Source organism: Brassica napus, chromosome A4, assembly GCF_020379485.1.
Source record: "Brassica napus cultivar Da-Ae chromosome A4, Da-Ae, whole genome shotgun sequence".
NCBI classification, from domain to species: Eukaryota; Viridiplantae; Streptophyta; class Magnoliopsida; order Brassicales; family Brassicaceae; genus Brassica; species Brassica napus.
In genome coordinates, this window is record NC_063437.1 from 11,301,019 (window position 1) to 11,326,996 (window position 25,978).

Here is a 25,978-nt window from a genome sequence, read left to right on the forward strand (position 1 = left end):
GAATCTAATCTATTAATTTAGGGTTCTATTTTTATCTACCATTAGCAAGTCATAGTAGGACCACCTAAAGAAATAGTTAATAAAACATATTTGATTATTTACATTAATAATAAACCAACTATAAATTTGAATTTTATTTTTTAATTATAACAAAATCTGTTGAGAAAGAATCTAACAAAATCTTACTTAAAATTTAAATATTTTTATAAAATAACATATTAATTAATTTCGTAATTAATAATATAATATTGTTATAAATCAATGTTAACTAAAATTTAATTATAAAAAAAAAAGAAAATAAAAATTATATACTTTTTTTAATAAATTATATAATTAGATTATGTATTATATAAAAATAGAAGTTCTATAAGAGTTAAATATGATAAAATTTTATTAAATAGGTAAATTAAAAAAGTTTATTTTTTAATTATTTCATTTAAATAAGTTATCACTCATCATTAAAATGAGTTAAAAATCGTATACTATATAATATTTTTATACAAATATAAATTTATTAAGATATTTTAAACTTTTATATCTACAACTATATATTATCTTTTATTTATTTTGAAACTCTTGACAATATTTTTTTAAAATGTTTATATACAATGATATAATATTATATAATAACTTTTAATTCATATACTATTTAAAAAAGAAAACTATGAAATTTTAATAGTTCAAATCAAATTTTAATTATAATTTTTTCTTAATTATAACAAAATCTGTTGAGAAAATTTAGAAAATATCACCAAAATTTAAATATTTTTTATTATAAAATAATGTATTAATATAGTAACAAAAACAAATTCAAAATGTAATCTTCCAAACTCAAATATAGTACTGTAATTTTTCGAAGTTTACTTGACAAAATATAAACTTTGAAAATAAATATTCAAACTCGACTTGATAATATTTCAAATTTTACAAAATATTAAATCACAGATAATAAATAATAACTTTTTGAAATGCACCACGGAAAAAAACAAATTATATATGTTGTAAAAATTAAAGCAACCGAATATTTTGAAAATATAATTTAAAAAAAAACTTAATATCATAGCATCCAAAAAATATCTTATATCAATAAAATTTAGTAAAATAATATCATAGATGCTACTATGTATAAAATTTACTAAAATAACAGGCTATAATATTTAAACAATTTTTTTTACTTAAATTCTGTAATATACTAAAACAATATATATTAAAGTATATTTTTTAAACGGAGCAGGCAAATATAAATTATCTTGAACATATTTATTTTCTATAATATAAATTTTAAAATTTTAAAATGTATTTTAACAAAATGTATAAATTAAAGAAAAAGAAATATTTTGAAGGAGGTTTTCTATTTGATTATTTTATATTGTTATTTTATTGTATCTAACTCAAAAAATATATTAGTAAGAAATAAACATTAATAACAAAGTAAAATGTATTAAAAATCACTATATATGAATAATGCTGAATAAAAAATATAAACAATAATATTATTGAGTTACATAATATATAATACTAAAATGAAAATTTTATATTTAAAACATTTGTAATAATATCTAATGCATTTATAAAATAAAAAAATATCCGCACGAACGTGCGGGTTAAAATCTAGTTGCATATTTATTGTAGTGAGTACACTAATTTAACATCATTTTATTTATCTTTGAATATATATATTATTGAATATAGTAAGCTCAAGCATGATCGTCTTTTATCATGTTCAAGTGGAGCGGTCGAACATAGCCTCGATTATGAAATATTTATTTTTTTAAGATAAAAAAATATAAATTAGGGCCTAAACTTTAAACTTTAAAATATATTTCTAAAGTTAGGCCTTAATTTTAAATAAAATAAAACAAACATATGAAACTATCTATACTATTAAAACATGAGACCTTTTTTCTTTAGGTCTCCATGATTTGGTTTAGTACTTACAAGTGTGTCACTGAAATATATTAAACATTAATTAAATTACTTACAATATATTGACGAGATCTTTAGAATATTTGAAAAAAATATGTTCCTTGAATAACCAAATTTTATATGGGAAATTGGGGTGGATAGCTACAAAACAAAATATAATTAAATATCTAGCCAAAAAAAAAAGTACCTCCATTATTTATGTAATATATACTATAATACCCTTAGCAACCGGTTAATAAAAGATAAAAAAAATATCTTCTTCTTCTTCGATTAACTACTACCATCAATATGCTTTCATCTCCACCACCTTGTCTTCCGACGCCGTTATAATACCATCATCACTAATTCTCCACTTTATTTTGTGTTTATCGTCTCTTTAAAGATTATTATTTTTTTTCTATAATCAGTATCCCTTTTTCATAATTATTCTCACCTCACTCATATTCACATTCATCACTGAACCACCATCACCATAGCCATGAAATCTACAGTTCACGACGGCGTTACGGTCGAGGTGCCCTCATTTGTATCCTAAGTTTTTGGTTGTACTATGCTATTTGGACAATATGTACTATGTCATTTCGTTTGTTACTATTTTATTTAATATGCTTCATATTATGTAGTACATGCATGTTTTGATATCTCGGTTAGGATTTATATTTTCTTTTGGGTTTTGGTGATTAGTGTTTTGGGTTTAGTTTATGTAAGGTTTAGATTGACGTTGGGGTAAGCATTACCTCATTCCTGCAATCATAAACATTTCAAAATTTGAAAAATATGTACTATGCTATTTCGTTTGTTACTATTCTATCTGATAATGCTTTATATTATGTACTATGTGCATATTTTGATATTTTGGTTAGGGTTTATATTTCCTTTTAGGGTTTAGTGATTAGTGTTTTGGGTTTAGTTTATGAAAGGTTTGAGTTGACTTTAATATGTACTATGCTATTTCGTTTTGTCACTACTCTATTTTAATAATGCTTCATATTATGTACTGTGTGTATATTTTGATATTAGGATTAGGGTTTATATTTTATTTTATAGTTTAGTGATTAATGTTTTGGATTTAGTTTATAGAAGATTTGGATTGACATGGAATAAGCACTACTTCCACTATTATTAATTTCATTAATATGAACTATACCATATGCAGAATGTTCTATTCTATTTCTTCTGTTTATCTTCTTCCGTAAACATTAGATCTTTCTTTGATCATTGCAGTCATATTAATTTTTGTATGAAAGATGACTGTTTCTTTTGGATTGACAACTTGTGTTTCATCCTTAACCACTCTTGTTGTAGTATATTGTCCTAATTCTTTTTTAGAAGAAAAAAAAAATTCATCATCTTCGTAGTCACCACTACCGCCGGTGTGATAACCAATATCACCGTTCTGATAACCACTAACGCCGCGACCAGCAATAATCACCACAAATATTGATCACAATTTTTTTTCTTTGACTGGCAACTGGTTCAAAAGAAGGAGAAAACCGGAAAAATATTGCACAAATGCTATGAGATCTAATAACGTCAAAATCAATGCCATATTCTTAATTTGTTAGTAAAATATGGCTAGTTCACAAATAAGCCCATTTTATATTTCCTGATATAGTTTCACATATGATTTGCTTTACATAGTTTTTTTAATTGTATAATGTGATTGTGAGTAAACTTTACTCTACTAGACGTTTTTTTGTTAAAATTATTCTACTAGACGTACTTTTTAATTATTTATTTTGTTTAAATATATATCATCGTAATTAACATACATGGGTGAGTTTTAAATCTATATTATAATGATTGAGTTTTTGTTTTCTCTTTAAGGTGTCCACCTCAGCATTTCATTTATTTTGGTGGGATCTATCTTTATGTTTTTGTTTTAATCTATTATCTATTCGTAAAAATTTACAATAAATATCACTTATTGCATTAGTTTATACAGCTTTAAAAAAGCTAACAACCCGAGTTTGAATAGAAACCATGAGTGCTTTGCATGTTTTTAGGACAAAACTTAGGTTCCGCTCCTATAGTGAACCTTTAAATTCACCACTTCTATTATAACCAATCAAAGTGCTAGTTAGATTATTAAATAAAAATATTAATTTTGTTTTAAAAATCAAAAAAAAAAATTGATGCCACTAACAAACCCTTAAATTTTAAATTCTAAACCCTAAATCCAAAACCCAAAATCTAAACCCTAAATCCTAAACCTAAACTCTAAACCCTAAATCCTAAACCCAAACTCTAAACTCTAAATCTTAAACCCAAACTCTAAACCCTAAATCCTAAACCCAAACTCTAGATCATAAACCCAAACCGTATACCATAAACCCAAATCCTAAACCATAAACCCAAATCCAAACCATATATCCTAAACCTGAATCCTAGACCCTAAATCCAAACCGTAAACTCTAAACCCAAAAGGTTTGAATTTGGGTTTAAGGTTTATAGTTTGGTTTAGGGTCTAGGATTTTAGTTAGGGTTTAGAGTTTACAGTTTGGGTTTAAGGTCTAGAATTTGGGTTTATAGTTTGAGTTTAGGGTTTAGGATTTGAGTTTATAGTATAGGGTTTGGGTTTAGGCTTTACTATTTTGATTTAGGGTATAGGGTTTGAGTTTAATATTTAGGGGTTAGATTTAGATTTAGGGTTTAGAATTTAGGATTTAGGGTTTTGTTAAGCATCATTCTCTTTTCAACTATTTAAATGTTCTGAAATAAAATTTAATATATTTTATTTATCATCTAGGTAACATTTTGATTGAGATTGGTGGTAAAAGAGGTGTTGAGTTTAAATGTTTACTATAGGGAGTGAACCTAAGTTTTGTCCATGTTTTTATGATTAAGTTTAATTAAAGGCAATTATGACTTTTACAAGTCGTTTTTCTCTTTAGACTTTTAGGTTCTGCAATATTGACTCTGACGACTCATAATTTTTCACGAGTTATACATCAGTCTTTTCGTATTTTGCCATTTTCATGAAAACATTATGAATCTTTATATATATTACTCGATTATAGGATGAAATGAGTATTTTTTTTTATTTAAGAATCAGCGATTAATTCGGCGATTTGAATGCACAGATTAAACTCTTTATATTTTCAACTGAAGTTTACATACAAAATAAGACCACTATTAAAGAACAGGTCACTGATCGCCACGATAAACCATTTCAAAAAAAAAAAAAAACTTTGTTTAGATATATTGCAAGAGAAACCCATTTTCATTTTGAAATCGACAATCCATATCAGAATTTCATTACAATAATGAAAATGTTTTATAATAAAAATGCATATCATCATTATATATTTTGTATTAGATTATATAATCTAGTTACCTTTTAAACTATATCATTATTACTTTAAATATAGTGTTAATATCATCTTGAACAAAGTGTAAGCATATAATAATACAAGACAGATTATGCTAAAAAATATTACATAAGTCAATCTCACACTCGTTTTTCATAGATGTTACGTGGTCAATTTGTCACTAAACCGTAATCATGCATGTTGGTGTTTTGCCATGCCCACGACAAAAAAGTGCAAGACTTGAGATTTAAGGATTGCATGAGTTAGGTTCCATTTTCCAATCACGGACCTAACTTAACAGTATGACATTCCTCTTAACCTTTCATTTGCAGTTTTATCACGTATACTTGCATAACATTATCCCACTTTTTTTTTTGTAATTTAACATTATCCCACCTTTTTTTTTGGTAAAAAACATTATCCCACTTAATTATGAAAAATTAACAATACAATACAATAAGACAACATTATAAACAGTTTTTTTTCGTAAAACATTATAAACAGTTTGTCGACCACTTTGTCTGAAGTAGATGACTCACCAAGAAACATTCAAGATTGATGATTTGTTAGGCTAACAACCACTTCACTTGGTTAAGTTTTTCAAACCTTTGTTTGTAAAAAGAGTGCGACGAGTCCCTTAAAGAGGACGCAAGTCCAAAGTGTACAGAGCTATATCTACTCTAAAGGATTATTAATCATATAATTCCTAATACTTTCTTTTTCTTTGTAGTAAACTAAACATTCACTTAGTTTGTAACTTCTTATGTAACGAGTATCATTCACTAACTTGCTTTTTGTGTGATCCACTGGCTATGATTGGTTTTAATATGAACGTTAATATTTACGTGTTCTTTGTCAAAAAAATAAATATATATTTTCGTGTACATTAAAATATTAAACAATTATTTGTAAATCTAAAATCGGAAAATTTTTCAGATCTTAGAACATTATATCTAGTCTTCATTATTTCAAATGAAACTATTGTCTAATCTGTGTTAACTTGTGATTTTTTTTTTTGTAAAATAAAAATTCTATATTTTTTTTGGTAAAAAAAATTGTATACATTATACCTCTTAAATATTAAGTTAACTTTTACACCAAGAAAATCCCCTCAATATGAAACTTCTTCTCGCACATAGGAATTCAGGGAAACCAGGAAAATCACTATGAAACTTCTTCTCACACCTAGAAAGTAATGACTGATTAGCAAAGGATGGTTATATAATTGAAGTACGTATATATCGTGAAAATGTGGTGTGAGGGAACATGAAGGACACCCGGTCCCCGGAAAATTACAAATATGCATGAGCGGGAAGTTTAATTTATTTGTTTTCACTCACATATACTCGTAATGACACTGTGATATGTTACTAATTCTAAACTTGTACTGGTAGATCCGCCTAAACTAATTGAAGAAGTTGATAACTAAACCGCAAATTTTAAAAGAATAACTGCACCTCGTATTTTTTGTAGAATCCTGGTATGAGGTATGTATATATATATATATATATATATATATAAACTTAGATTGTTGATTAGTATATGAAGTTTAAATTCTCTATGATGAAATTTTACAGACAATCAAAAATACAAATACAAATACTTAAAAAAATAACAAATACTTACATATGTCGAGTTCACTTAACACTTGCAAGTTTACGGAGACATTTGCACTTATTATTATATTGAATTAATAATGAAAATATGAAGAAACCCCTAACTAAAGCATGTTGCTGATGCAGCAGCAGACGCCACTTAGGAAAGCTACTAATGTCCAAACTTGTATCTATGTTAATTTGCTTCGTCCTTCACTCTCTATAAATTCACTTAGTATCTTCTCTCTTTCACTCATTAAGTAATACTTTTATTTCACTTCTTTAAAATTTAGAATCCATTTATAAGTTGTGCCAAAAAAAAAAAGAGTCCGTAAGAACTTTTTGGTTGAGTTATTCCTTTTATATTGTTTTTACAACTACTATCTAATATTATACTTATTATATAGTTCTTCTCCTAAACATGTGTACTGGAAAATCATCACACACAAAATCCTCACCCAAGGTTATTCAATAATTGGTTACTTTTCTCACCAAATTCAATTACTAGTTACTTTAATGCATGTATGTATATACGCATTGCATGTAAATATGTTTGCAGGCATATAGAAAATAGGGCACCTGTGTTTATATTTACATTAACTAAATCAATACTGACAAAACATTTTCCTCCTTATTTTTTAAAGTGCGGGAAAATAAGTCCAGCTTCTTCTGTACTGTCCCTGGGTTCTGACAGTAAAGGAATGGTGAGATGAAGATACCTTGGTTTATTTGTTTATTTTCTTGTGAGGCATTAATGTTTCTTGTATATATCGTTTTAACCATTACTTCTTTTAATCAAAATTTCAATCTTTTTGTGGGTGCAAGACTAATTTGGGTAAAGGAAAACACTTGCTTGAAGACTCTAACTTGTTTGTATATGTTTTGGACTAAAAAGGTCACTTGATGGACATTAAGTTTATGCTTTGCAAAGGTCGTTTAGCAACAAAATAATAAATCGACCAGTACTCTTTTATTTTTAAACTGAAAGAACACATTCTTCTGGTTTCAAAATAAATATAAATTAATTAATATTCAAATTATGAAATAACTATAAATTTTCTGCCAATATCAGTATAATTAATTACAGTTTGAATGTTGATAGAAATATTACTAATGAAATCGGCATTTTCTAGAGATATCCGAATAATCTGTCTTTCACAATCTCACTTCATGAAAAGTTTCACAAGGTTGAGTTTTTTTTTTGGTGTGCGTGTGTGTGTTGTGTGGACGTGTAGTCAATCCGGAAAGGTTCCATTTCTATAACAAACTGATTAACTAGTATTGCTTGTTGAGTTCTACGTACACTAGGTATATTTTTTTTTGTAACTTTACGTGCACTAGGTATATTACACGTTGGTTATGCAAAAAAGGAGTAATAGTATCAAATTTATTTCCTGATGGTATAGTATCACACGTTTAGTTATACTGTAGGTAAATATTATGTCTAGAACGAAAGTTGTAAAACAATAGTTTTATTTGAATGCACTTCATGCTATATTGATCAATGTAAATCCTCATATATAACAATTCAATTTCTCCAACTATTCACTGAAAATTATATTGTAGAACAAAGTGGAACTCAAAGATAGAGCGCATGACAAAACCAAGGCAGCCGCTTCTAAGGTATCCATATAGAACTCTACGATCAACTATGAATTCTTTTAAATAAAATATGATAACTATTATCCAGTTTCCACAATATAACTCATAAAAGAAAAAAAGGTGTATGTTATTACACGAAAAATATTTTACTCAAGAAAATATACAAGTTACAACTCTCATCTACGTCCTCGTTTTACTACGATTTTTGTCACTATAGCTGTTATAGATATGCATTATGTGTTTATATGCATTAACACCAGCCGTCTCAAATTATTTGAGATTTGTACACGACACACTTTTATTAGTCAGGTTCTTATAAGAAATTAAGAATCCTACAATATTTTGAAAACAGTTATAGAAACATATCTTCTATTTCTATATCGGCACTCGCTCAAATTATCCAATATTGGGCATGCTAAAATACCGTTTTACATAAACATATTTACTGTACGAGTAGTTAACATGCATGTAATTAATTGTTTTTCCAATCAATCAGAATGTTGCAAAGGCACCAGCAAAAGAGAACAAAAAGCCTCTTGAGTTCAAGCTTCACTCTGGCGAGAGAGCAATGAAACGTGCCATGTTCAACTACACGGTTTACACGATCATCCTCAATGTTTTTTTAATTAATTTTGCTTTTCAATTTCCATGTAGCTCATTACTTGTATTCTCAGGTTGCAACAAATTATTATATCACAAAACTACAGAAGAAACAAGAAAAGAGGTTGCAAAAGGTAATCTACAAAACAAAATAAAATGCTTACTTAGCATCTGGTTAGAGAAAAAACTTAGCCAATTCAACCAAAGAAAATAGTACTCTGACCTGTATCCTACTAACACGGTACCGTACTTTTATATGAGCATGGCTAGTCGAGAAACTGAAGATTTAATTAATTTCTCGGTGTAAGGTATAAAACAGAATTTTGGTTTGATATGAGTCCTGTAAACACGCCATCGACCGTACATAGATATATAACCGGAACTTCTTAAACTAAAAAGAGTATGTTTACTTGGAATCGGTTTAAGAAGAATTCTCAAAAATAAACCTTTTTATTAAACCGAACCGTGGAACAGATGATAGAAGAGGAAGAGATTCGTATGCTACGGAAGGAAATGGTTCCAAAAGCTCAGCTAATGCCTTTCTTCGATAGACCGTTCCTCCCACAGAGGTTAGTTTGGTCCTAAAGCGACTTTGATAATGCAAAAAAGAGTAGTATACTATTAAATGATTCAAATGGTTATTAGTTATGAATCTAAATATTTTTTTCTTTTCAAATCAATGTTTTGGGTGTAGATCGAGCAGACCATTGACGATGCCAAAGGAACCAAGCTTTGGAAATGTAAACAGTACTTGTTGGACTTGTGTCTTCAACAACCAACACTATCTCTACCATATTCATCATGCTCATGCTTAAATCCTGAGAGCCACTAGCTCAGTTAGAGGCTTTTGCTAATTTTCATTTCAATCTTCCTTTTCCAAATTATCTTTTTATTAATCTTGGTAAGTTTATGTCTCTTTTCTTTGGTCATTTCCTCTTCTCACTTTTTCGTAGATTTAAATAAATGACCGATTTCGATTGATATCATTTACACGTTGATATGTACAAGATAGTCAGTCTTGTCATTAATACTTTATCTCAACTTGCCCATTAAATAGATACAACCGTTTAATTATTTTTCTATATCTCCTCGTAAGAGTCTAGTACTCTATATACATGGAGTGATTGAAAAACATGAATCACTATAATTTAGAATTGATGCTTCCTCTATACCTGAAAGATTGATGTTTGAGAATTTGAGGTTCAAATTTAAGAAAATATTACAGTTTTAATATTGTGTTCAGAGTTAAAGAAAAGATTTTGTTCCTGCCAAAAATACGAAACATCGCAAAAAAAATTATACTTGACGACTGACTTATAGGAACGTTACGGCTGATTATAAGAACATTACGACTGACTTATGCATACTATGACTGAGTTATGCATATTTTACGGCTGAGTTATAATCAAATTATGGTTGAGTTATTCATATGTTTTGGCTTAGTTATGTCACTCTATAGTTTAGGGTTTGAGGTTCAATTTTAAAAAAATATTTAAAGTTTTAATATTGTTTTCAGAGTTGAAGGAATGATTTTGTTTCCGCCCAAAATACAAAACATCGTGTGTTATGGCTGAGTTATGGTTACTCTATAGTTTAGGGTTTGATGTTCAAATTTAAGAAAACATTAAAGTTTTAATATTATGTTCAAGAGTTGAATGACATATTTTGTTCCCGCCCAAAATACGAAACGTCACAAAAAAAATATTACACTTGACGGCTAACTTATAAGAACGTTACGGCTGACTTATGCATACTACATATGAGTTATGCATACTTTACTATTGAGTTATAATCACATTATGGTTGAGTTATGCATATATTATGGCTGGTTATAGTTACTCTATAGTTTAGGGCTTGAGGTTCAAATTTAAGAAAATATTTAAAGTTTTAATATTGTATTCAGAGTTGAATGAATGATTTTGTTCCCGCCCAAAATACAAAATGTCGAGAAACAAATTACACTTGAAAGCTGACTTATAGGAACATTACAGCTGACTTATACCATTCAGATACGTTATGGCTGAGTTATGCATAATTTACGGCTGAGTTATGCATATGTTACAGCTGAGTTATAATCAAATTATGGTTGAGTTATGCATGCGTTATGACTGAGTTATGGTACTCTATATAGTTTAGGGTTTGAGGTTCAAATTTAAGAAAATATTAAAGTTTTAATATTGTGTTCAGAGTTGATGGAAAGATTTTGTTCCCGTCCAAAATACGAAACGTCGCGAAACAAATTACACTTGACGGCTGACTTATGCATACATTACAGTTGTGTTATAATCAAATTATGATTGAGTTATGCATACATTATGGCTGAGTTTTATGGTTACAATACGACTTTGTTATAATCAAATGTTGAGTTATGGTTACAATACGACTTTGTTATAATCAAATGTTGAGTTATGGTTACAATACGGCTTTGTTATAACCAAGTTCACCAAAAAAGCTTATAACAGGCTCAAGATTCATCATCCAAACTTAAATTGAATTTATAAACCAAAAAGACGAGTCTATAGATTAGGAATCAAGAGAAAAATCAGTCGCATAAATAACATAGATCTAAAAACTCAAAAATCTGACACAGATCTATTGCAGTGGTTGTCGTTTTGATCGTGGTCGGTAAAAGAAGGAGCTTTCTCTCCTACAGTGTCATGTATGGCGACCCGACATCCTACTGCTCCCTCTCTCATCGGATTCGTCGTTTTGCAGAAGAAGAAAGAGTTAAAGTGAGAGAGATGAAGAGACTAAGTCCCATCAATTGTAAGAAAATGAGAGAAGATTTTTGGCCTTTAGATTTCATTTAATCAATGACCATAAATTGTGATCTTTGGAAAAGAAAGATTATCCAATGAAAAAAAAAGGTGAGGATAGACAAAAATATAATTTTGAACTCTTAGATTAAATTTAATCACTGGTCATGAAAAAACAATATAAATTGTAATTTAGTTCTTTTCAATTTGTTTTAAAAACTGCTTAAATTTAAAGAATGTAATTATGGGTTTAAATCAAAATTTAAAATGGAATTTAAAAATTAATGATTTTTTTTTAAATGATTAAATTTGAGTTTAACTCTAAACTATAAACCTAAACCTTAAACTTTAAATAATAAAAATATCAGATTTAATAATCAAAGATAAACTTTATAATTTTTATAACTTTATAATTCTATAGTTTAGGATTTGAGGTTTGGATTTAAGAAAATATTAAAGTTGGAGTTTTGTAAGTAAGAATTGTATAAGTGATTGTAAGAGAACATATATCTCATGATCAAGTTAAAGTCTCAACCTGAAAATTCAAGAAACTATACATATTCAGTTGATTTATATTCACTTGATATTGATAAGATGATCTTCAATATTTTTTTTTAAGTATTTGAATTGAGTTTTTCTATTTTAGGGTATGTTTGAGGTATGACTGAGTTATATAAACGATATGGCTGAGTTATCTAAATGACACGGCTGAGTTATATATATATTTTCTGATTTTAGGGTATTTTTGAGGTATGGCTGAGTTATATAAACGACACGGCTGAGATATATAAACGACACGACTGAGTTGTGTAAATATAGCATAACTAAAATACAAAATACATGGGTGAGTTATGTTTTTACATAGAAAACCAAAAATACAGGTTTCCTGCACCATCCCGGTGATAACTCCTCCATGTCTCCAAGCTTCATTGAATTCCTCTGTGTCGTCTCTGCTGAGTCCGTAATTTATTTCCGTCTCTTCCGTTCTCTTCTTGTTCAATCTTCTCTTTTAGTTAGATCTGGAAATTGTTTTTTATATTATCCAAATATGGATATCAAATCACAAACAAACTTAAATGAATACATCCCATAATTACTAATTTGAGTATTTTTTGGAATATAGTTATCTTTTCTCCTCGGAATGCACATTTCTTATAGCTAGGTTTTGGAGATTGGGAAGAAATAACTCAGCCACAACTGCATATATAAACCAGCCATAAAAGAAAAGTAACTCAGCCACAACATAAATTAAAACTCAGCCACAAACTCGAAAAACTCAACAGAGAAGATGATTTCAGGCTATTGTAGCGAAGAAGATTTCGTAGAAACGCTTGCGGAGAAGACGATTTCGGTGAAGACGTTATCAAAGAAGACAGTTCGAGAATTTCGAACGAAAAACAACAATATCGACTAAAAATATTAGGGTTTAATTGTGATTTTTTTTCTAACATAGTTTAGTTACAAAAACGATTCATTGTCTTTTTTTTTTTTGATCAAAATAATTACAATTATTAATAACGTGTATACAATAATTAGTGGCAAGAATTCATTGTTTAAAAGTAATCTCAATTAAAAAAAACTAACTAAGGTCTTAGTTGTAATTTACTAAAAGTATACCAACATTCTAATAATTTTTATATATGCAGTTGTGGCTGAGTTATTTCTTTTATGGCTGGTTTATATATGCAGTTGTGGCTGAGTTATTTCTTCCCAATCTCCAAAACCTAGCTATAAGAAATGTGCATTCTGAGGAGAAAAGACAACTATATTCCAAAAAATACCCAAATTAGTAATTATGGGATGTATTCATTTAAGTTTGTTTGTGATTTGATATCCATATTTGAATAATATAAAAAACAATTTCCAGATCTAACTAAAAGAGAAGATTGAACAAGAAGAGAACGGAAGAGACGGAAATAAGTGACGGACTCAACAGAGACGACACAGAGGAATTCAATGAAGCTTGGAGACATGGAGGAGTTATCACCGGGATGGTGCAGGAAACCTGTATTTTTGGTTTTCTATGTAAAAACATAACTCACCCATGTATTTTGTATTTTAGTTATGCTATATTTACACAACTCAGTCGTGTCGTTTATATATCTCAGCCGTGTCGTTTATATAACTCAGCCATACCTCAAAAATACCCTAAAATCAGAAAATATATATATAACTCAGCCGTGTCATTTAGATAACTCAGCCATATCGTTTATATAACTCAGTCATACCTCAAACATACCCTAAAATAGAAAAACTCAATTCAAATACTTAAAAAAAAAAATATTGAAGATCATCTTATCAATATCAAGTGAATATAAATCAACTGAATATGTATAGTTTCTTGAATTTTCAGGTTGAGACTTTAACTTGATCATGAGATATATGTTCTCTTACAATCACTTATACAATTCTTACTTACAAAACTCCAACTTTAATATTTTCTTAAATCTAAACCTCAAATCCTAAACTATAGAATTATAAAGTTATAAAAATTATAAAGTTTATCTTTGATTATTAAATCTGATATTTTTATTATTTAAAGTTTAAGGTTTAGGTTTAAAGTTTAGGTTTATAGTTTAGAGTTAAACTCAAATTTAATCATTTAAAAAAAATCATTAATTTTTAAATTCCATTTTAAATTTTGATTTAAACCCATAATTACATTCTTTAAATTTAAGCAGTTTTTAAAACAAATTGAAAAGAACTAAATTACAATTTATATTGTTTTTTCATGACCAGTGATTGAATTTAATCTAAGAGTTCAAAATTATCTTTTTGTCTATCCTCACCTTTTTTTTTCATTGGATAATCTTTCTTTTCCAAAGATCACAATTTATGGTCATTGATTAAATGAAATCTAAAGGCCAAAAATCTTCTCTCATTTTCTTACAATTGATGGGACTTAGTCTCTTCATCTCTCTCACTTTAACTCTTTATTCTTCTGCAAAACGACGAATCCGATGAGAGAGAGAGCAGTAGGATGTCGGGTCGCCATACATGACACTGTAGGAGAGAAAGCTCCTTCTTTTACCGACCACGATCAAAACGACAACCACTGCAATAGATCTGTGTCAGATTTTTGAGTTTTTAGATCTATGTTATTTATGCGACTGATTTTTCTCTTGATTCCTAATCTATAGACTCGTCTTTTTGGTTTTTAAATTCAATTTAAGTTTGGATGATGAATCTTGAGCCTGTTATAATCTCCGTAGAAACGCTTGCGGAGAAGACGATTTCGGTGAAGACGTTATCAAAGAAGACAGTTCGAGAATTTTGAACGAAAAACAACAATATCGACTAAAAATATTAGGGTTTAAGCGACAAACAATAAAACTTGTGATTTTTTTTCTAACATAGTTTAGTTACAAAAACGATTCATTGTCTTTTTTTTTGATCAAAATAATTACAATTATTAATAACGTGTATACAATAATTAGTGGCAAGAATTCATTGTTTAAAAGTAATCTCAATTAAAAAAAACTAACTAAGGTCTTAGTTGTAATTTACTAAAAGTATACCAACCTTCTAATAATTTTTAAAAGATGTATGTTATTTTAGTCATATCCTAACGTTTCCAAAAGATTCTAGTAATTTTCTCTTAATCTTTTTTTTTCTTTCTTAACTCATTTTTTAAATGGTGACATGTATCTCATCTGGATACATTTTTTTCCAGTTTGAAAAAATTCAAACCATTTGAATCAACGTAGTCGCTTTGATTTTGTCAACATGTTTACCGTAAGAATCCAATAACTGAATTAAAAAATTCAAAAGAACCATCGCACATGGTCTTATTAGTTGCTAAAATTTTTGTGATCTTTAATCTCATCTTAATTACTCCCTCTGTTTGTAAGGAGTTTTAGCAAAAAAAAATATTTATTTCACACAATATAAAATATTTTTAGAGCCCAAAGCAATAAAACAATCTAAATAACAACATTCCACTAAATGAATGCGTGCAAAAAACTTTTTATATTGCAACTTCAGAAAAGGTTAAAGGTTCTTAATATCCGTGCTTTTAAGCAAAATAACTTACATAACGAAACAGATGGAGTACTTAAGATTAGTTATTTAGTAGGAAATCAGTTTATTTTAAAAATTTAATACTGAAACTTATCATTTTATGGTTCATAAATAAAAACTTATTCATTTATTTTGGACACTGAAAAGGTTTTTTTCTGTAATTTTCATTATTTTATGTTAAGCTCTTGTTTATATATTCAAACATATTTTAGTGAAAGGAATAAAAACAATAAACTTTTTAACTTCCAAAATTTTACTATTTATGTTTATAATTGCCAAAATCCTAACAATTGTCAAATTTTGAATCAATTTTTCAACCAACTCTTAAATATATATACATACCATTATGATTTTCACCAATTTTTCTTATACCATTTATTATAAACGATTATGAACGATCAATGATGCTATATTTATATCATCTACACTTTATCGTTCTATTCTAACATGTACTGAAAATATTTCAAATGCTGGAGAAATTAAGTTTCAAGAATTTTCTACACAAATGGATATTGTACATCGTTGTTGGAAAAAAGAAGAATCATATTATAGTAAAATTTTTGAGTATTGTGATGAACATTGCTCATTTAATCATTTTGTGATGGAACTCCGTGCAAAAATTATTACAACTACATGATAAAATATTGGATAAAATATCCCGGACCTTCGGAACTTTCTATTTGATTGTATCGAAAGGCCTAATGAATTGAGATTTTCCTATTTGGCCGGGTCATTTCGGGGCAAACGAATCATTTATAATGACAAGTATGATCTTCATGAGAATGATTCGAAGTTCTTGTAGAGCGAAACCATGCAGTACCAAAGACGAGATATGTGTTTCAAAGAACAAAGTTTTTTTATAATAAGCCAATTCATTTGGGATCCTGCAGATCCACTCTTTTTCTTATTCAATGTTCAGACTTTTGTCTTTGTGTTTTCACATCGAGAATTTTTTGCAAATGAAGAGATGTCAAAGGGGCTTCTTACTTCCCAAACAGATCCTCCTACACATATATATAAACACTGGTTTATCAAGAATATGCAAGAAAAGCACTTCGAATTGTTGATTCAACGACCCCAAAGTACGCTTTTTGTACCTGGTTAGCCTTTCACAACAGACTGTTTACAGGTGATCGTATGGCTACTTGGAGCAATGGAATAAGTTCTTTATGCATCTTCTGCCACCAAGAGACTGAAACTCGTGAGCATATCTTCTTTGATTGTGCTTACCCTGCGACAGTGTGGTCGCTATTGGCAAGAGGACTTCTTGGCATTCGGTTTACTACGGCCTGGGGAGACCTTTCTCAACTTATAGTTGACACAATATTGGATTAAAAATCCAGAATTTTGCTGCGCTACACTTTTCAGATCACTCTTTACTCCATTTGGAGAGAACGAAATGATAGACGCCACAGAGCAACACCTATGGTCGCAGGTTCCTCGGCCAAGATGATAGATAGAGGGATTCAGAACTGTGATTAATGGTCTCTGCTACGGATCATCTGACACTCTGAAGCTCTACTGCAACGATGCCTCGCCTAAAGGGTGTAGGATTTATCTGTTCAAGTTCTTGCTTATTTCGATTTCTAAAAATTAGTTAAATCAAATGAGTTATATTTGATGTACAAAAGTTTGTTTTTTTTTGAATAAATTTTATAAATATTCTAAAAAAAATTGGATAAAAAAATTGGCACTTACGATAATACTAAGAGTATGTAAAAAGCGGATAACCGGAGATTGATGTATTGGCTCTTAAAATAGTTATAAGAGAGACCGTGAGAGTGAGGCAATTTGACTTAAATTCTATCACATGCAACAAGAAAAAGTTAAAATAAGTAAGGACACAATCTTGGAAACATCTAATAAAGAGTAGAATAAATTCAAACAATTAATGAGTAAGAATGTTAGGGTCAAATATCGATCATAGATATATCAATGACAAAAATCACTTAAACATGACAAAGCGTATTGTCCACATAACTGAGCCGGAAACGTTGAGAGAATAATTCCGCATATGCCGTGCCGATTCAAACGACAATAAATCAGAACAGACTACATATATTTATTCCCAAAAAGTTAATAAGTTATCTACCGCATGCATAAGAATTATTCGTTATTATATAGTATACTTTATAAGAAAATCCTATGTAATAAATAAATAAAAAGGAATATAATTATGTAAAGTCAAAAATAGATAATCTATCTATTTAATCAGTCGATACGTGAAATGAATGTTATAGTTGCAACGGTCAATGCTAGCATTGCCAAGACCTGTCCATCTATGATGATGTATCCCAGTGCAAGGCCCGAGTCTATGGATCTGGGTCGTAGAACTAGAAGATCTGCTTTCTACTTCATGGTTCTGTTCTTCCTTGAAACGTTCAACGGTCAAATTTTTCACCTTGCTAAGACCGAACAGCTTGCAAATTAAGACCTAATAAACTTCTGCTCATTCTACTCACTCGTAAGACTTTGACCGACCAGTTGCAAAAATAGTAGTATAAATATGGTTTTATTATTTTATAAAACCCTCAGAAAACTATAATCTCTCAAGTTCAATCTTTATTTTGTTGAGATTGCTTCACACAAGATGGGCTTCACATGGGGAATGAGACTACGTGGAGCTAGCAAGAAGAAGATAGCGCCGGTAATGAGTTGGTCGGAATCGACATCGGAGCCGGATATAACGATTCCGCCGGAGTTTCAATGCCCGATCTCAATCGATCTCATGAAAGATCCGGTGATAATCTCCACAGGCATTACCTACGATCGCACAAGCATCGAAAAATGGATCGATTCAGGGAACAACACGTGTCCTGTCACGAACACGGTCTTGACCACATTCGATCAGATCCCGAACCACACGATTCGCAAGATGATCCAAGGATGGTGCGTGGAGATAGGATCGTCGTTAATTGAGCGGATCCCAACGCCACGTGTCCCTTTGATGCCGTGTGAGGTCTACGAGATCTGCAGAAAGTTATCCTCTGCTACGCGGCGGGGGGATTACGAGAAATGCGAGGAGATTATTTGGAGGATTAAGAAGTTGGAGAAAGAAAGCGAGAAAAATAGAAATTGTATTATCGAAAACGGCGTCGCATTGGTTTTGTGTGATTGTTTCGAGAAGTTCTCGGCAGACGAGAAATCAACGTCTCTCTTGGGAAAGATTTTATCTCTGCTGACGTGGATGGTTCCTATTGGGTGGGAGGGTTTAACGACACTGGCGTCTGCGTCGTCGTTTCGTTGCATCGCGGGTTTCTTGAGGAGCAAGGACGATACAGTTCGTGAAAACGCTGCGTTTTTGTTGAAGGAGATTCTGTCGTTGGAAGAAACGCAAGTTCACGCGTTTGCGGAGGAGAACGGAGTCGCGGCAGCGTTTTTTAAACTGATCCGCGATTCGGTTTCTTCTAACGCAACGAAATCTTCGTTGATAGCGGTTTCTCAAATGGTCTTGGCAAAGCCCGAGATCGCGTCTGTGTTTCTCGAAATCGGTCTTGTGAATCAAACGGTGGAGATGATCATTGATGGTGAGAATAGCGTTTGCGAGAAAGCGTTGGCGGTTCTAGACGCGGTTTGCGAAACCAGCGAAGGGATAAAGAAAGTGAGGAAAAACGCGTTGGTGATGCCGCTTTTGGTGAAGAAGATTCTTAAGGTCTCTGAACAAGGGACGGGGAGCTCAGTGTCTGCGATTTTGAAGCTGTGTAAAGCAGGGAACGCGTCCACGGTTGAAGAAGCGGTGCGTTTGGGAGCGTTTCAGAAGATGTTTTTGGTGTTACAGGTTGGGTATGGAGAAGAGACCAAGGAGAAAGCGACAGAGTTGTTGAAGATGATGAACACACAGATGAAACTGATGAGTGATGATGTTGATTCTTCAATGGAGTTTAAGTATCTTAAAAAGCCATTTTGAAGTAGATAAATTGTATAAAGACAACCACATTCTTTGCAAATCAGAGATATGATCATTTTGAAAATGAAGAAGATGACCAATGTGAATTTATATAAAATCTAAATAATGTTTAAAAAAAAAGCATAAATGAATGGGAAGAGACTGCAGGGACAACAAGAATAATAAATAATTTTATATAAAATCCAATAATGCTTTAAAAATACAGTTGCCAAGGTTATCTTTCATAAACGAGAAATTAGGATTCAATTTATAACCATACAAACATTGAACGAGGAATCGTGGGTAGTGGCTAGCTTCAAGTGTGATAGTTTGAGTTAATGTGATGCATAAGCTATCCTTAATAATTAGGTTATGTTTTCTTCTAATGTATTTGTAGGTGAATGTTTCCACTTTCACTAAGACAAGTTTTGGGCCCATAAAACTTTGAATGACAAGAATCGGGACAGTTAAGAATCTGTTTTATAGATGGTGCATGGAAAGAGAATGACAAATTCACGGGGCAGGGATGGTTCTGCAGAGTAGTAGGATCAGAAGAGAAGATGATGGGGGCGATGAATCTCCGAAGAAGCTTATCAGCTCTACATGCCGAATGTGAAGCTTTGACATGGGCTATTGAGTGCATGAAGACCCTTGATTTTTTAGACGTAGTTTTTGCAACAGACTGTTCTTAATTGGTGAAGATGGTGTCCTCACCAGACGAATGGCCAGCTTTTGCTACACACATGGAGGAGTTTCGACGCAGTAAGTGTTTCTTCCCTTCTTTCAAGATTCGACATATACCAAAAGCAACTAATCTAGTGGCGGACAAGCTTGTTCGAGGTGCTCGGAGTTTTTCTTCAGCTGTGTTTTATGTTGATTCTACCCCACTGGTTTGGTTTTCCGAGCCGGTAGATTTCTTATCATAGTTTAGTTATTGTTGTCAAAAAAAAAAAACATAACTTTCATTGGAATTATTGTGTACTATTTACTCCAGAAGGTGTGTTCAAAAAATAAAAAATAAAATAAAAAAATTTACTTCAGAAGTTGCTGGTATGGGATCTGCAAGACAGTCCGTGCTTGGAATGCCAAAGTAGCATACATTGGTCGACCTGCAGATTTCAACTACGACTGCAACACCTTGGGACTGGGTTTGATACATTCAAGGAAATCGCTGAGGGGACGTCAGCCGTTGGCGCTAGGCTTTTCAACATAACGGACAAAGATGCTATACTCTCTGCTGTTAACTATCTCCTTCTGTACGCTGCTCAGGCAGCTGATCTTGATCTTGGTCTCATTCAACAGTCTGCTAAAGTTGTCTACTTGATGGGAGCAGACGATGCAAATGTTTTCTTACATCATACTTGGATGCTTATCTTGTTCTTTTCTTTCTTGTGTGATGAATAAGCATAATATTCGAGAAAAGCATTCTGATATGTCCTTAAATCCAAAAACAAAAAGCATTGATCTCCGTTAACCGACAAACTACCAACATTGATATGAAGAATATCGCCCTCCAGCTCCGCTAGGAGGGTCATAAGGACTCAGTTTGCTTCTATAGGCTCTTCCCTCATTATGTACGGTCTCATAGCTCCATACCTATCACTTTCACTTCTTGCGTATCTGTTCTTGTCATATTCATCCTTATGATGATGATTGTCAAGAACCCGTTACTCCGATAAAAATTCGGGTTTATTTCAGTTTCAATTTAAAAATTCGGTAAAATCTTTTTTTGGATAAAATATCGATTTATTTTAATATTCCGAATAATAAATATTTGAGTAATTTAATTCTTTCGGGTAATTTGGATAATTCGAAGTTTTTGGTGACCCAAAGAGGAAACAATTTCTGTAATATTCACTTTATTTTTAAATACTTTTAGCCTAAATTTGATGAATTTAAAAAGTTAATGTCATAACTAATATTTGGTTATGGTTTATATATTTTTCTTGTTTTTGTTAATTTTACTAAACTTGAGTTTTGTGACCAAAATTTGAAAAATAATTCTGTTAGATTCGTTTTTCATTGGTTTCAGTTTGATGTAAAGTGAAAAAGAATATCATAAAAACATTTTTCTTTTTGATGTCGTAGATCTGGGTATTTAGCTTTGGGTTCGGGGGCATTTCAAATTTTTGGTCCTAGAAATATTGAACAATTATGTTATTATGAGTTTTTGTTCGGTCAAATATATTGGAAACCGACTAATATCTACTAAAATTTTGGGTCCAATTCGGTTCTTTTTGGATAATTCAAATTTTATTTTTTCAGATAAAATTAAATTTATTTAATTTTTTCAGATAAAATATCGGATAAATTAAGGATAAAAATACTTTTTGGATAAATATGTTTTTTCAGATAATTCATATATTTTAAATATTCTGAATAGAATGTATTTGGTTAGAAAAATCATGTGCCAGACCAAACCCAAATAATAAAATAACTTTAGTTGATTAGTAAGGGTTTGATTGGTTTTCCGCTAGCACTTGCATACATAACTTTTGCGGTTGGTACCGATTGTTGGCATTTTGTAACAATCACAAAAAATGTTATATATCGCTTCAAATCACTACAAACCTTTTAAAATCAAAAAGTAGTTTCCGCTAACGATAGCGGTTGGATAAATAAACATAAAAATATTTTTAAAATATATTAAATTTTAAATTAAAATCTTAAAACTGAAATATTAAAAAAATACATATACATTTTATATTTTAATTTAAATTCACAAATATTATTATAATCTATTTTATAAAAAATTTAAACGAAGAATATTTACTATAATTTTAAAACATTAAAACATTAATATATATACATATGTAATGATATGTACATGTATAAATTAAAAATTCCAATGTAAATCTTCAAAACCATTGTTTGAAATTATAACATCCCCACTAAATAAAATAAAAAATAAATAAATGTATTATTTTATTAATTATATTATATTAATATTTATAATATTTTATCATAATTGTATGTTTTGATTTTTATAATATTATAATGTGTTAGTATTTATAATTTATGGTTGAACAGCTATAGTATTTCATAATCAACAGCTGTACGAGTTTAATGACACAAGAAAAAGCAACCATCCACTTCTTTGGCAACCCCGCATCAGTGACCGCTGCTTTTCAACTAGTTAGCCCTAAACCAACTGAGACTTCTTTCCTATATATAATACAAAAAAAAGAAAACATTCATCACAGCTTTCCAAAGTCCAAAAGCACAGTTTCGTACAAGAAACCAACCTTCTTGCATCTTGCAATTGACCCAAAAATGGAGAATCTACTGGGTCTTCTGAGAATTCATGTGAAGAGAGGTGTGAATCTCGCCATTAGAGATACCTCAAGCAGCGATCCTTACATCGTCTTTTACTCAGGAAAACAGGTAAAATATCGATTTTGTGTTTTGAGATTTGACAGCGGACTATTTGATCTTTTTTTTTCATGTCAGATCTCCAACATAAGACACCAAGAACAGAGATTTTAGATTTTAAATTAGACATAGTTTAGTTAATATTAATGGTTTTTCAAAACTTTATTAGTTTGTTTGATCAAGTCAGATTCGGAGAGTTTTATCTAATTTTTACAAGGTCTCTGAATCTTGATTCAGTATATATGTATGAAGAGTGACGGTGTCTTAGCCTAATATAAAATACAAAGGAAACCAGAAACCTGTGGTCATATCTTCTCTGCTAAAGCTTAGATATGTAATTTATTATTTTCTTACAAGTTTAACTGGAGAAGAAGACTTTATGATCATGTTCATGTTATTGTGGGTCCTTGTTATATATCTCTTGCATAAATCACCAAAAGGTGAGATTTTAAGGTTCTGAGTTCATCACGGTTTAGTTATCTGTAATCGGGTTGATCCGAAATCTTGTTAGTTTGTTTGATCATGGCAAATTTGCAAAGTTTTATCTAAATTCTTGAAATTTCCTTGAATCTTGATTTAGTATATATGTATGTAAAAAAGAAAATTGAAACCTGCGGTGATAACTTCTCTGCTAAAGCTGAGATATGTAATTGACTCACAAAAGTTAAATTGGAGAAGAAGAACATGATCATGTTCATGTTTGTGTGGGTCCTTGTACAGATGATCTATTGAATTATGTAGGAATATTGGTCCTCTTTTACATTAAAGCCACCAATCTCTCCTCTTGTGTCAACATCAATACTCTGTCTCCAGCACGAAATAATTGAGTTGATGATTTGTGATATTTTTCCTTTCGGAAAACATTTGATAGTTCCTGATCCTTGATAATCTCTCCTCTCCTATATGTAGTTTTAATGTTTTATTTATTTGATACAGAAGCTTAAAACCCGTGTAATCAAACATAGTATAAACCCCGAATGGAACGACGAGCTTACTCTTTCCGTTACAGATCCAAATCTCACTGTTAAACTTGTAAGTCATCCTTACGTTTTATTTTACCATGACTGTTAGAAGCTAGTTTTACTAGAGATATGAAACATTTTGTTTGTTATGTGCAGACGGTTTACGACAAGGACTTGTTCTCAGCGGATGATAAGATGGGAGAAGCAGAGTTTAGCATTGCCCCATATCTTGAAGCCATTAAACTACGCCATAAGCTTGAAGGACAACTTCCCAACGGAACCATAATCATGAAGGTACAACCGACTAGACAAAACTGTTTGTCTGAAGAGAGCCATATTTTGTTGAACCAAGGCAAGCTTGTGCAGAATATGTTCCTTAGACTCCAGCGCGTGGAGTGTGGAGAGGTCGAGCTACAGCTCGAGTGGATTGATGTTCCCGGTTCAAAGGGTTTTTAAGTCTATCCGATCCGATCCTTAGTCCCTTATGCATATATGGTTTAGAAATTAGAACTACGGCGTTATTCAAAACTGGTCAGTGAAAGGATCTCAAACTGGTTATGTAATGAACTCTTTTGTATTTTAATGCAACTTTATCCGTAGCTTTCTAAAACATGAGTTCTGAAAAACAAAATATTAATATTTTAATTACATTATTAAGTTTTAATAAAATCAAATAATTTAATCATTTGACGAGGACAAATGGTAAAGTGATGTATTTTGTTGATGACGTATGGATAGAGAGGTTCTAAAAAAATTACAACCAAAAACTAGTTCTCTTTCTTTCTCATTTTTTTTTTAAAATTTTTCTTTAAATATTAGATATTCATTAACATATTTCTGTTGGTCTTGCTCTAAGAGCATGACTGGTTTTCTTGATACCACCCACAAACGCAACTTTTACGGTTGTTGGCGTTTTGCAATAATCACTCAAAGCGTTCTAAACCGATTCAAACTGCTTTAAACTTTTTAAATTTAAAAGTTGGTTTTAGCTAGCGTTTGTGGACAGTTGCGGAAGCATAATTTTTTTTTAAACAATATAAATACAAAATTAAAAATAAAAAATTTAAACTGAAGTAATAGAAATACTAAAATATATCTTTTATATTTTAATTTATATTTTAATTTTTTTTTAAATATTTTTTTTTTAAATCATAATTTTATAAATATAATTTTTATATTTATTATAATATTATGTTTAATATTTTTATATTTATATAAAATATAAATATTGTTAATTTATTATTTAACCGTTGTTGTATTTGATGATTTGTCAGTCATAAGTATCCCACAAACGCACTAATTCTAACCGCAGTACTTGTCGTACAAATCTCTTAAAACCACTTAAAACTGCAACCCCCCGCATCTGCAAACTCCTGCAACCGCAATAGCTACTGTTACACCAGTCAGACCCTAAATATAACATTTTGATCTCTCCATGATATGAGTGTCTTAAAACAAGAAGGTGTAAAAAAGAATCTATTGGTTTATTGTGTGATAAATCAAATTTAGAGATTTACATTAACTATATTTTTAATATTTTTTAACAATTTAATTATTCAACTAAATATCTAAATATTTAAAATAAATTAACTGAAAAGATATTCATACTTATTTTTTTTTATTCCAATCTAATAAAATTTTACTATCTCTTTTTACGAAAAATATAAATATACAGCTTTTAAAAGTACTAATACTTTGTAAATATATAAATATTTTTTTAATTATTATTAAATAACAAATATATACTTGTGTCTTGGGGAAGTAATTGGTAATGCTCTGTTTGTTTTTGAGTGTTAATTATGTCGTTTAATTGTGTCAAAGTTAGTCAGGAACTATGACTTTTTTTGGAACTAATCGTCTAATTGACGCCTTAGTTACCATTCTTTCAGTTATTGATTGAAGACAGTACAACTCAATGGTTAAAAGGATAATTAAACATTATAAGAAA

The 25,978-nt window shown here is 30.2% G+C and overlaps 3 protein-coding genes across 5 annotated transcripts; all 3 read left to right on the forward strand.

Annotated features, from left to right (window-relative positions):
• The first annotated feature begins 7,081 nt into the window (after positions 1–7,081).
• Positions 7,082–10,108, forward strand: LOC106449729 (protein TPX2). 3 transcript variants are annotated; one of them, XM_013891438.3, is made up of 7 exons: positions 7,082–7,295; positions 7,477–7,536; positions 8,399–8,455; positions 8,931–9,029; positions 9,109–9,168; positions 9,509–9,603; positions 9,729–10,108. In XM_013891438.3, the coding sequence occupies exons 1-7, from the start codon at positions 7,254–7,256 to the stop codon at positions 9,847–9,849; spliced, it is 534 nt and encodes a 177-aa protein (XP_013746892.2). In that variant the 5' UTR covers positions 7,082–7,253; the 3' UTR covers positions 9,850–10,108. The 3 variants fall into 3 exon arrangements, with proteins under 3 accessions (XP_013746892.2, XP_022574545.2, XP_048633510.1); XM_022718824.2 differs by having other exon boundaries at positions 7,082–7,536; XM_048777553.1 differs by lacking the exon at positions 7,477–7,536.
• A 7,496-nt stretch (positions 10,109–17,604) lies between these two features.
• LOC125575251 (U-box domain-containing protein 21-like) lies at positions 17,605–19,814 on the forward strand. Its single transcript, XM_048777554.1, has one exon. The coding sequence runs from the start codon at positions 18,401–18,403 to the stop codon at positions 19,715–19,717; it is 1,317 nt and encodes a 438-aa protein (XP_048633511.1). The 5' UTR covers positions 17,605–18,400; the 3' UTR covers positions 19,718–19,814.
• A 2,995-nt stretch (positions 19,815–22,809) lies between these two features.
• Positions 22,810–24,640, forward strand: LOC106446342 (protein C2-DOMAIN ABA-RELATED 1). The gene is made up of 3 exons (XM_013888047.3): positions 22,810–23,080; positions 24,005–24,100; positions 24,187–24,640. The coding sequence occupies exons 1-3, from the start codon at positions 22,970–22,972 to the stop codon at positions 24,484–24,486; spliced, it is 507 nt and encodes a 168-aa protein (XP_013743501.2). The 5' UTR covers positions 22,810–22,969; the 3' UTR covers positions 24,487–24,640.
• Positions 24,641–25,978: the final 1,338 nt, after the last annotated feature.